The 13,513-nt window shown below is 32.6% G+C and overlaps 1 protein-coding gene across 2 annotated transcripts in view; it reads left to right on the top strand.

The window, feature by feature from the left end:
• Window positions 1–892: 892 nt before the first annotated feature.
• LOC105250525 (M-phase inducer phosphatase) overlaps window positions 893–13,513 on the top strand; it is a 48,891-nt gene continuing 36,270 nt past the window's right edge. Inside the window, exons 1-3 of one of the 2 annotated variants that reach the window (XM_011256680.3) lie at window positions 893–1,124; window positions 2,710–2,788; window positions 3,057–3,392. In XM_011256680.3, coding sequence (XP_011254982.1) covers window positions 3,248–3,392 — 145 coding nt within the window. In that variant the 5' untranslated portion in view covers window positions 893–1,124; window positions 2,710–2,788; window positions 3,057–3,247. Of the gene's footprint in view, window positions 1,253–2,709; window positions 2,789–3,056; window positions 3,393–13,513 lie in introns of both variants that reach the window. The other variant, XM_011256679.3, reaches the window with a different exon arrangement.

The following is a 13,513-nucleotide window of genomic DNA, read 5'->3' as shown; positions in this document are numbered from 1 at the left end:
TTTTATACACGATTTATTCAAGAATATAAAATTATATAAAAATGTTTTAGAGCAAGAGCAATACCAATATAAATTATAATAAACATTTTTGGCCAAATTGCATCAAAATAAAAGTTTTCAATCTTTAAAAAAAGTTTTCAATCTCACTATTACATAATTACATATGTTGATTATATGATATTTCAATTATGAAAATTTTTAGTAGATATTTAAAAATATAAAATACTTTATCTTTTTATTTCGGATATTTTATTTATTTTTTTACAATCACAGATTCCTTAGAATATCATTTAATATATATGATAAAAATTTATATATATTTTTATTATAAAAAAAATTGATTATGTATTTTAAAAAACAGTGCAAAATATTTTTTTTTTATTTCATATCTTTATAATCACAGATTTATTTAATAGTGTTATTTAATACATAATAATTTATACATATGTACGAAAGTGTCATTTAAAAATAAGAATGATACAAAAAATAATATAATAATTACATATGCCACATAGTATATATAGTAACTATTATATTATTTTTTGTATCATTCTTATGTTTAAATGACATTTTCATATATATAAATTATTATGTATTAAATAACACTATTAAATCAATCTAATTCTAAAGATATGAAATAAAAATTTTATATTATGTTTTTTAAAATACATATTCAAATTTTTTAATATTTAAAATATATATAAATTTTTATTATATATATTAAATGATTCTCATTTTTAAATGACACTTTCGCACATATGTAAATATGAGTAACAAGTAATAGTTATATATGTTGATTTTTAAAAACAGGAAGAAAAGCAAAATATGCGGAATATTACATTTTCCCCCTCCATCTCTCTTCCACGTTGGCGCCTTTTCTCAGCGGTCCACCCGCGCGCGCATTTCGATTCGCGCTCTCTATCGTTGGCGCGGCAGTAGCGGCTTATCACATTTGACTAAATTAAACGAACGGCCAGTTGTCTCGTATCACGAAGCCAAGTGTGCTCCGTTTGTCCGGAGATGCGTCACGTGGATCCGTTGATCATCGGAGTGCTGCTGGTTATTTCGCTCGCGCGATCACCGAGTCTCGCGCGGGAAATAATCGTCGTTGCCGCGACACTCGAGTAAGTGTGTGAACCGCCAAATCAATTATTTCATTACCCTTTATCAATTGGCGTGAAGTGGTGTGCAGAAGCTCCGTCGTCGCCGATCTCGAGCGTTTTTAAAAAATTCTGTTGCATTTTATAGACACGTAAGTTTGTCCGCTTCACTTTATTAACTTTATTAATTATCGTTTCTTCACTTTTTCCCGCGTTTTGAAGGTTATAAGGTGTATGAAAAAAAAATTGCATGTTTTCGTACTTTAAGGGACCGATGGTTGATGGTTTCTCGACGAAAATTTATTGTTAAAAGATATAATGATGGCGTTATTTTTCTCGAATTATAGTATTTTGAATCGCTCGTAATCATGTTGTAGTAGTGACACATAATCAGTCACAATAATTCGATTATCAATGTCAAGGTTACATCTAAATAACACGTAATAATTCTTTGAGTATAGAATTTTTTTATATCATTTGAATGTTATTTTGGCAAGATATTTAATATTGAAAGTGAAAATTCTTATATATAATATATAGACAATTTTTCAATTAGTAATCTTCAAAAAACGTTCGATTTTGCGATTAAAAAAAGTTTTTTATTCATTAGAGAAAATTATCAATATATTTACATATATTATATTTTTCACATTAGTGAAGTTTTTAGCTTTAAATGCTTTTTACTTCTAATTCAAAAAATGTGTATGTTTCATTGTTATTTTCACGTTAAAATGATAATTTTAATTTTCTCGCAAAATCTGTTAAAACTAAGGTTGCAAATTGTGGCACACGTTGTATATTTTCGAGGTCGTGGAGAAGTCCTACGAGAGTCCGTTTCCGGGAAACGTTGCTCACATAGATCGGCTTCAACGGCTTCGGCAAAACGCGCGTGTATTTTTATCTTACAGGCTATCTATAAATTAGCGACAGCAAAAGTAAATATAATAAATTATTGTGACAATGGTTACGATAAATTGTTTTAATTATTCTTACTGAATGTATAATTTTCGAGAGAAAGAATTTATTAAAATTATTATTTATAATAATTAATATATATTAATAAAAGAATTATATAGTAAGGATTATACAATAATTATATTATAATTTCGAATATAAAAGTATTGTGCGCATTTATTTAATTGTATTACTTTGATTGTTTATTTAATGCTCGTGTGATGATTAGAATACAATTAGTAATGTTAACTTTTTAGTTCCAGGGAAGCATGTATATTACGAGAATTCGTCATTTTCAGTGATCAGTTAAGATCAAAACAATGTTAAATATCATCACAAGAGCGCCGTATAAACAAGTTCGAAGGTCGCGCAAGGCAAATACCTTACTATTCAATAGACGCACACAAGCATTGATGTAAATCAGACATATACACACGTTGCTCTACATCTAAAATCATCTTTCTTAAAAACTACACAATTAGAAATATCCATTCCGTATTTTATTATTTGCTCTTTTACAACATTGTCACCTTAATTATCATTCTTTCAATATAAAAATATTAAGTAAAATGCAAAAAAAAATCACTAAGCTCAACAATAATATTGTAAGCGTATTTTTATTTTATGTGTTAATATTCTCAAAAAAACTTTACAGCTAAAAAGATTGAACATTGATGCGACAATGGCTGGACACCCTGTATATATAACCAATATAGTTGAGACAGCATAATAAGGTGGGTCCTGTTTCTGAAAAGACGCCAATTAGAAAGCTATTGTATATTTTCATTTCGATCATAATTTATTTCGCTTGTAAAGTTGAGATAGTACTAGTAGAGAATACTAACATAAAGATATATATACGTGTATAAACTTTTACAATAATAAATTTCATGAAAATTTCATTTATTCTCACACCTCGCAGCGTAATTAATTTTTTTCTGGCGATTTATAAGTGCCTGTTGTTTAATAATCAAATAACCGAGATGTTAATTATATTTTCAGTGGCATATCTTCTTTGGTTTCTCTGGATATTTCAAGAAATTAAAGGCCTGTCTTGACTTTCTTGCAAGAAGTCAATAACATCGCCTAACACATCGATTCGAGACATCGCATTTCATTTGCCTGAATTCGCCGATTTTCAAGAGAGTAATTCGTGCTGTCAGATATCCACGCAAAGTAACATCATCATTGAGATGGAGGAAAGATTCTCTCCCGCAAGGTTCAACAAGGGATCAGTCGGAATGGACGTATCACCAATGTCGAACATCACCAATGATCTGTCCAGGTCGATTTTGGATTCTGGTGGTCCAGAGAAGCGTTATCTTCAGCATTCGAAAGGTAAGTGACATTTGTGAATGCATGTTATGAGGTTGATGTGCGAGAAAGACTTGTGAGATAAATTTTAGGAAATAAAATTACAATTAAAGCAATTGCTACTTTGATTCCGATATAGATTTTTCATTTAACAAAATGATCTAATACGATTCCAATTTTTATCAAAAGTTTAAATTAGTAATATATATAAAATAAATAAACGTGTGTGCGAAAAAAGTCTTTCACATCAACTTGATATATATTATTCAGGGTTGCACAAGACTCAAGGCAATCTTCATAAAAATATTGTATTGGTATTGAACATTTTCAAAAACTTAAAAATCTTGATAAATTTTGAGTGAATCTTGCTAGCAAAACTCTCGTCTTGTATTGTCATTTCGATTTTATTAATAATTTTTTCATCTAATACCGTTTAAAATAATAATATTTAACTGTGTGTACGTGCTGCACATAAAGTAGCTAAATAATTATAAAATTATTATTGTTTATTGTTTCTCAATTATTCCTTAATTTATTGATATAAATGTTTTTATGTATTTATTAAATCAAAATTTTCAAGTTCGTATAATGCAATTTTTTCTCATCTAATTTATAAATATACATGTTGTAGTTTTTTTGAAAATTAGTAAATTAGTCTTGATAAGACCAATAATTTCTCTCTTAATCTTGGTTCTTGATAATTAATTAAAAATCTTGTCTTGATCTTGTTTCAAAATTCGAGACAATACAAAATAATTATAAGATATTTTAATTAATTATAAGATTAGTCTTGATATCTTGTGCAACTCTAATATATGTAATTGTTAATAATGTAGATATGATTCTTATATAAGAATAAGTAAAAATACAGACACAAATGCGCGTACATGAGATAATTAAAATATAATATAAAATATATTGAAATAATTATGATAAAAAATCGAATAATTATAAATAGATAAAAATATCTTTAAACAACACATGTTACTCGGGAACAGATTAACATTTAAATAATGTTCATAATTGACAACTCTGATAATATTAAGTAATTTGCAATCTTAATGATTTTTTTTTCGTGATGGGCGGAGGATGTCGAGTTAATTATGGATAAAATGGATATTGACAAAGGCAGGACGTGAGAGCCCGGTGCCGCGTTCAGGAAGGAATTAGGCGGGTTACTGGCTAGGGATTTCCCCGTCCTTCAACGATCTGTAAACGTCTGCCGTCGGTCTGAACCCTGCGAACTCGGTTCGCAGGCTCAAATGTCAGTGTTTCTCATTCGTATCGATTTCGCACGTTTCATGCGCGAATTTTTTTTATATTTAATTTCGTCGTGCATATATTACCTATATTATTATTGTTATATTATTGCATATCATGTGACATTATGATAACTTATTTATTCAATTTAAAAAAGCACCTTATTAATTGCGCAAAAAATATGAATCGCATTTGATTGAATATTAGCAGTATCTTTTTTTCTGTAAAAATATTTAATTTCTTTTTTTTAAATAATATCGATATCGAATTAATTGACACGCCTGATGTCGTTCATTGAGCACCCTCTTGCGAGGCAAGTAGCTCGTGCCAGGGTTACGAGGACCAGGTGCTCACCTGCTCCTTGTTGGGTGGCTGGTTAGACTTGGCGCCCCCTTTTATTCATGCCCTCGGTAAAGTCCCATGGAGGTTCGCAACGCAAACGAACGGCTGCCTCTGACGAGATACGAGAGAGCCGGAACCCCGAGGATGCTTACGGTACTTTAGGCACGTTATATTGAGATATTGATAGTTGGACTTTTCCCTCTAATGAACATCGATGCATATATTATCCAAATATAAATGATATCTTTAAAGCATTATTTTAGAGATATCGTTAGAGATATTGTTCAAAGTTTCTTTTTAGTTGGTATTTTTTTATTTATTTATTTTTTTATTTATAAAGTAACAAATTATATTTGCCAATATTTGCGTAATCAAATCAATTCCTTAATTTAAAGGTCCTTCATTTTGGGAAATATTAATTTTAACTATTATATATATATATATATATATATATATATATTATTATATATATTAACTAAAACATTTAATTATTGTCATCATTATTTTATTAGTTTTATAGGTTACTAAAGCTTTGTTTAAAATTAAAAGAAATATAATGATCGATTATTCATATAAACATAAATCTCTCTCTTTCTCTCTCTCTTATTTTTATATCATGATATTAATACTATTAAATCATGACAAAATATTAATATACTACTGAATCATTAATACTATAAAATTTATTATATTTTTTATGTTTTAAATAGTTTCAATTTTCTTTATTATCATGATAGTACTCCAATTTATTTCGCGCTTACAACTAGAAAAATATTACTAAAAATATTATTAATTATTTTCATTTAATGAATAAATTTCATTTATGAATAAATCATACTTATATTTAATCAAATTTGAGTACATATTTAAACGCATTCTGCATACACCGATACTGACCTACCCTCGTTAGACGTCAACACATTGAGAGACCGTTAAGAATACAGCTGTCTCGCGCGAAAGACTAGGGTCCTTATTTCCGTCTCCCTTTAACATCGCGTTTAACTCTAAAGGTGACTGACCGATCCTTGTGTCTTATTTGCTTAATTAGTACGACGATCGCACGTTTCCTATTCCGATGAGCTGATAAATGGGTCTTTATAAATTGCATGACGCGAATTTATAATTATTTAAATTTTTACTTTGTCGAAAAGATATAAAAGATATACAATAACGGCTGTGATTTATTATTATTGCTACATGATTTTTTTATTTTTTATTGTTACTGTTTTTTTTAACGGCAAGAAATAGTGAGAAAGAAAGAAAGAGAGGAATTTAATACTAAATTTAATTAAATACTAGAAAATTTAATTTTCAAGATTTTATACAAATAGTATATTTGAGTTTTAATAAACTTATTATAATATTTTTATATCATTATATGTGTATATACATATAACGGTATAAATATAAAAATATTTATATAAATATAAAATCATATATAAAATTAAATATAGCAAATATTAAATATATAATAAAAATATATAAATAATAATTATGTATATAACGAATAACTTTTATGGTTTTAATATATAAATATATACACATATATAGATTATTCCGGATATCATCCTCCAACTTTTTCATATGTAAATAAGGAGAAAAATAGAAGTCTATATTCCATAAAAAGCATCTACGAGAGAGAAATTTATATACAATATATAAAAATAATACATACTCTTATTTTTCTCTTGATTTACATATGAAGAAGCTATAGACTGTGCGTGATAACCGGAATAATCGATACGACATTTACATCTTAAATAGGGGTTCAGCCGGAATAAAGCCACATTATACACGTTATATAGTCGGATTAAGAGAGAGAGAGAGATTTTATACAAATAGTATATTTGAGTTTCAATAAACTTATAATATTTTTATATTGTAATTATGTATATAACGAATAACTTTTATGATTTTAATATATAAATATATACACATATATAGATTATTCCAGATATCACAGCCTCCAACTTTTTCATATGTAAATAAGGAGAAAAATAGAAGTCTATATTCCATAAAAAGCATCTAAAAGCTATATAAAATTAAATATAACAAATATTAAATATATAATAAAAATATATAAATAATAATACGACCGGCGTCGAAGCGATCGCAACGGAAAACGCAGATCATTTCGCGACAAACGTCGACGATCCTTCGCGACGATCATTCTCGTTACCTACGAATCGAGACGTTATCGTTGCGAATGTAATCGCGCAACGAAGTGTTTCGCCGCCACATGGCGTGCTTCGTTCTCGTCCGTTGCCTTGAAAGTCCGTTGTACGAGGGGTACAACGATGGGGCCCAACGCAGGGCACCCTTATATATATATGTACGATATATACATATATATATATATATATATATATATATATGTGTGTGTGTGTGTGTGTACATATATGTACTCGCCGTTCTAATATCGAGACGTCTGTGTGCCCCCGATAGTCAGACACCGTAGATAGATACGGTCGATGCCATACGCCATAAGCGTGCCGCTCGCGTGCAAATTAGGTAAATTACCTGTAGACGCGAATCGTCCTAAGACGATGAGCACGTTATTTACGCGACGTTCATTTCTTAATTCGCGAATGATACGAGCTGCTGTCGGCTAAGTCAGTAATAAGCTGTATATATTACGGGAGATGCTTAATTACATCAACGTATGTTTCGGTGTAGTACTAGACTCATTTCGATCAAACTCCAATTAGCTTTATTCAGCAGAATTGCCTATGATAAAATTTTTAATTGTATAATATATCTATTCTCCTAATTTGACGAGGGAAATTGATAATTCTATTCATGTTAATAAAATACTGCAAATGTTACTCTTAATAAGTTAATTGGAGTTGCTCGAGGATGTATGATTCGCGATCAAATTCTCTACTAATATAGCGATATTTTTCCCTCTCGAGTGTCGTAAAAGATTGTATTTCTTATCAATAATATAAGCAAATGCAGTTGATGCAATGCAATTAATATTTGAAATGCAAGTTTTAATTAATAAAAAAGTTTTAATTAATAAAAAAATATATCGATGATATTATTATTTTCAAAATTTTCCCTGTATTTTAATATAATAGAATTAGCTGTGTAAATCATAGTTTACAGCATTGCAGCACTATTACACAATTAAACAATACACTAATCTGTGTATCTTAATTATTAACGCGTGTACAAAATCCGAATTCCGGAGAGGTGGGTCTACTTTTCATGTGAAAAGCGATTAATGCTATAAATTATATATTAATGATAAGAGATAAAGAGGAAAAAAAACATTGATGTCAACCGTCAAAGTACAAATTGAACAGTGCGAGCTGCTTTTTTGACCAATGGCTTTTCAAAATTCAACATTTAAATGTCTTAAAGTTTTATGCCATATACGACAAAGCTGAAGGAGAGGATAAGGCCGACGAAGGAAAGGGGAGGAGGAGAATGAAAGAAAGAGAGGTTTGGGGGTTCTTCTTCGGGATCCTCGGGGTCCCAGGTCATTAACATATCCTGTAAGGCTGGTAAAGCAGGTCTCGCAATATTTCGGAAGACGAAAGGTTGCGAAAGCGCAACCTTTAACGGTCGCAGGCACGAAATACAAATCGTCACAAAGAGAATCGACGCGATACGTGTACTGTTATATTTTATACACATTGAGGAATGAGAGAGGTCAACAAGGATGCATTCAACATCGCACAATCCGCGAATTATATTGTCGAATATTTATATCGAATCTTTATTGATAAACTTGCATGTATTTCGATATTTCAAGATGCCAACTCGTAGAGACTAATTATCAGAGATACACGTTTGCTGAATAGTGATTGCGTAGGATAAGATCCCTGGCGCAAGGATTCACGTCGCGGCGGGATGGTTGCCATCCGAGGATTCCAGTTTTTCCTCTGGAGAGAGGTTGCCTCGCAGAAGCACCTTGGCAGATCCGTTGGATGAAAAATTCGTTGAGCGCGTGCCGGCTGCACGACTCGACTACCCCTCGTCTTACTACCCTCGTCGCTGCTTACCCTCGCTAAATGTCGAAAGACGGAAGAAGCAAGTGAGATAGAAGGAAGGGCGAGCACAGAGAAGAGAGCCCGGTTATCGAACAGGCCGTCCAATCGGTCGGCCAACCCCCCGTTAGGTGTTCTCTCGTTTCCTTACCTCATCCTAATGTCTGGTAGTCCTGTCCCATCTCGCAATTGAGTGTAATCGCGAGGGTTTCAACTTTTCTTCCCACCGATGACGTGTCTCCTCATTAACCATTCAATGTTTATCTCGCGACATATTTGCTTTCCTGTACATTTCTTGTTCGAAAGCGACGATAAGGATGATATTCAAAGATGAAGATAGGAAAATGCGTCTTGTGCGCGAATTTCCAATGGTAAACATACAAATTGTATCTCAATATGTTTTCTTGGCATGGGAATCTGAACCTCTCGCATATGTTATACCGGTTTCAATGTCTGGCAATTTAAATAGCACGAATCCATACAATTGAATATAATTAACCCGTACTTGTTCAAGTTTTTATTGAGAAAAAAGAACTCGTATATTTATGCAAGTCACTTTTGTACTTTCTAACAATAATGCTTAACGTTCCCGTTTCTAGTACGAATCAATTCGCACATTATTGATACGAAGAAGCTATCTAATTTCATTAGTTTTTATTCATTATTAATTTTTTATTATTTATTATTTTTTTATTATTTATTTCATTATATGTTTTATTATTTTTTTATTGTATATTATTAATTTTATTCTATGTTGTAATTTTTATTTTTATTATTTTTATTATATTTTTCATATATTTATATTTATTATATTTTTATTACATTAATTTCTTTTTATTATTATAATATATATTTATCATTATATTAATTTTTTTATTTGCTCTTGATGTTACCGCAAAATTAAAAAAACCATATTCAGTTTTTCAATATTCAACGGCCGAGCATCCCTTATCACTTATCACCATTAAAAAAAATCGAGACGGTTGCATAGGGTCGGTCACCCTTTAGGACCCTTAGAAATCACACGCTTGGGGGGTACGATGGGACATAACGGGATGATGCACGCACATTAACCACAAGACACTAACAACGAAGTATGAATCCGGCTAACGAATGATTTTTAAACGGCCTACATATTTTTTACGAACGCTAGTCAGAGCTCATTGCCGTTTAGTCTATCATCCAGCAAGGGGAGAATGCGCGCAGGTAAATTTGACTGCATTAACAGTGCGTTAGATAATGCGCAGGTAAATTTGACGATATTAACAGCGAGATAGAAGGAACGAATGACCGATGCCCCAGCTGATGTTCAGAAAGACCGATTATACCTGTGTCTGTAACAAAATAATTTTTAACGTTTCAATTGGACGATATGACGAGCGATAAACTATATTTGTTTATAAAATATATCAAATCTTTCATTACCGTTGAATCAAATTTTAATAACGACAAAAAAATTTCGAATAAATTTTTAATTATGAAAAATAAAATGTAATCCTTGTTCAATATGTTTTTAAAAATTATAACCGAAAAAAAAAAGTATATCTCTAGTTACGCAAAATTATTCGAGTTAAACATATATATATTTTTATACAGAATGTCTACTCTTGTGTAAATGAAAAATATAAAAAATGCATGCAATAAGAAATTATATTTTAAAAAATTGCACGAAAAAATCTTTAGAATATTCTCTTCATCTGAGATTTTGAATAAAAATATCTGGACGAGATCAGGAAATTTTTTTATAAGATTTGAATAGATATCCTGTTATACAATACAAGAATATATTCCATCGATGTAGCATAAATTACTCTCTTTTTATTGATTTTATTTTCATACGTGTACGAGTTACTTCAAGTTTTCTTTTTTACGAGTTTTAAGATGATTATATACGAACGAGTTCGCATTTTCTGGCGCAAATAAGAGCCGCCGCCCTCGACGGACACGGTGGGGTAGGTAGGTTACACCTGTGCGGGCATGTTGGAAATAAATAGCACATGGTGCACGCGTTCTATCTCGTTGCACCGCGCTGCACCGCGATGTCTGGCGAGTCGCTGATGCCGATGTCGATGGCCTCGCAATAGTTGCCCTATCCGTCTCTCCATCCGAGCTCTCTCTAGGTATGCATATTGGCGCTAGTTCTCTCGAGATTTCCCGATCTTCCGTCTCGATATGCGTCCCCTCTAAATGCAATTACACGCGTGCACGCACGCGTATCGCTCGAAATTCGTAGCGTCTGCAACCGTGGCACGCGCCGGTTGGACCGGTCGGTTCTTCCTCGCTAATCGATATCGGGGATAGGCGAGTACCCCTCGGGATTACACGTACACATGTGACACATGTCTCACGCGATATTCCTTGCGAGATATCCTTCAATCGCGAGAGATATCCCAACATTTAATTTCTGTAAATTTTAATTTTACACTTTTTGTCAAACGAGACGAGGAAGTTTCTTTCACCCCTTCGGTCTTAATAAAAAAGGGCAGTTTGAGATCTCGAATCTACGCGCTTCTTACTCTCTACCCGATTATCCCTGTGTGAATGGAACTATCAAAGATAAAAATATAGGATGAAGGATCACTCCCATAAAAGATAAAAATATAGGATGAAGGATCACGCCCCATCAGGGCGGTTAACCGAGGAATCGGCAAAGACGCGTACGTTTATACATATTCTTTGCATACACGAGCACATGCACACACGTATATTGCATCGCCGACAGCGAAAGTAACGCCACTTGGGGCGGGGAAGGGGGGGCAGACATATGAGCACACATGGGGCGGCAGTCACCACCTGGCGCGCATAGCGAAGTTGAATGCCGATCCACCCCTATACGTACACGTAACTACGTACCCCGAAACGGTGCGCGACCCCTCGACTTGGCTCGTGTCGACGTACATTGTCGTAGGATGGCCCGGTAGACGACGACGACGATGTTCGAAAGGAGAACCGCGAAGGAAGCTGGAGGAGAAAAGATGGGAAAAATAGCGCAAGTGAAAAAAAACATGGGGTTTCTCAACCTTTCTTACCCTTTCCCCGTGTTTCCCCTTCCCGTCTTCCCTTCTGTCTTTCGTCTTCCTATCTTTCTCATATTCCTTTAAACTGCACGCACATCGTACGCCGCTGATTTTGATGTCTCGTGACACGTCATAATGCAACGATGTACACCAGTGACAAGACAAGAGTCAACGAACCTAGCGGACCCAGCTTGATACGTTGATTGTAATATCGATTACTACGAGCCGCCTGTATCGTGATCACATACACACGATTGAATGTATTGTGATCAACGACGATGTGTATTCGCTTGGTGGCGAGCCTCGCGTGAGAGCTAGTGAATATTTGCCTCGTGTCCACCAATAGGGATTCTGCATTGTGAGGGTCGATAGGGTCGATAGGCTATCGGTTAACCAGCTCGTGCCACGTGCGGGTACATTATGTGCGAATGTACGGTTTTTATCGCAGATAATAACGTTATAACCATTCTGTATAGATATAATGGAACCGTTTTTACTTGTTAAATGGTACAGAAACAAATACATATTGAAAGAAATTTATTTATTCGTATACATCTGGAGAGTAATTTCATGTGTCCAAGATTAAATAATAGCATTTTTTTATATAAAATATTTTTAATATTCTTTTCATACAGAAAATATCTCTTACGAGTAGTTTATAAATGTTTTTTAAGAATATGATTACAATGAATTATCTATATATTAGTCAGATAATTATTAATCGTATGATATATTTAAATATATTTAGAAATTTGAAATCTAATCATCTTTATGAAATAGGAGGAAAAGAGAGAAAGAGAGAGAAATGTGTCAATCTTATATATCTTATTAGCTGTTGTATATCTGTTGTATATCTATCCAATCAAAACTAGAAAGGCTAAAAATTTTTTTAGAGCAATTTTTTAATTTATGCTTCAATGAAAGAACATTCTCTCATTTTTTTAATCGCCACAGAACTGTTCTCACAAATTAATTTAAAAAAAAATTATATTCACAATTCTCTCTCTCGTTTAAAATAAAATATCTATTAACACGAGAGAAAGGTATCAAAATTGATCTCTAAACAATTTAATTATATAATTGTTATATAATAATTATGTAATAATTATATAATTGTATAGTTTATCAATTCGTTATAATTAATATTTACGAGAGGAATTTATGCGATATCATTTGCAATAAACAATCAATCTCGCCTTCATATTCCTCTACAGAACTGCTGAAATATACATATGTCGGCTATATCCAGCGAGATCTCGGAGGGGTAACGAAATTTGCCCCGAAATGGATTTCGACGAGGAACGCGGTACACGCTGCGCTTTATTTTTAACATCCCGCACTCGCGGGATTTGTACCCTTATGATCGTACGAGTGTCTCCTCCCGATGGCGGGAAACGGCTGGCGTAAGTAGGTACGTGGTGTTCTGGTGTTTCTGCTTGCGTAGGAAACGGATGTCGCGTGTGAGGCAATCTAAAATTAGAAATGTTCCCGATACGCCACTCTTTCTCTCTCTTTTTCCTCCTCTCCCTTT

This window comes from Camponotus floridanus, unplaced genomic scaffold (assembly GCF_003227725.1).
Source record: "Camponotus floridanus strain SB8 unplaced genomic scaffold, Cflo_v7.5 scaffold136, whole genome shotgun sequence".
Lineage (NCBI taxonomy): Eukaryota > Metazoa > Arthropoda > Insecta > Hymenoptera > Formicidae > Camponotus > Camponotus floridanus.
This window is presented reverse-complemented; position numbering and strand designations above follow the sequence as displayed.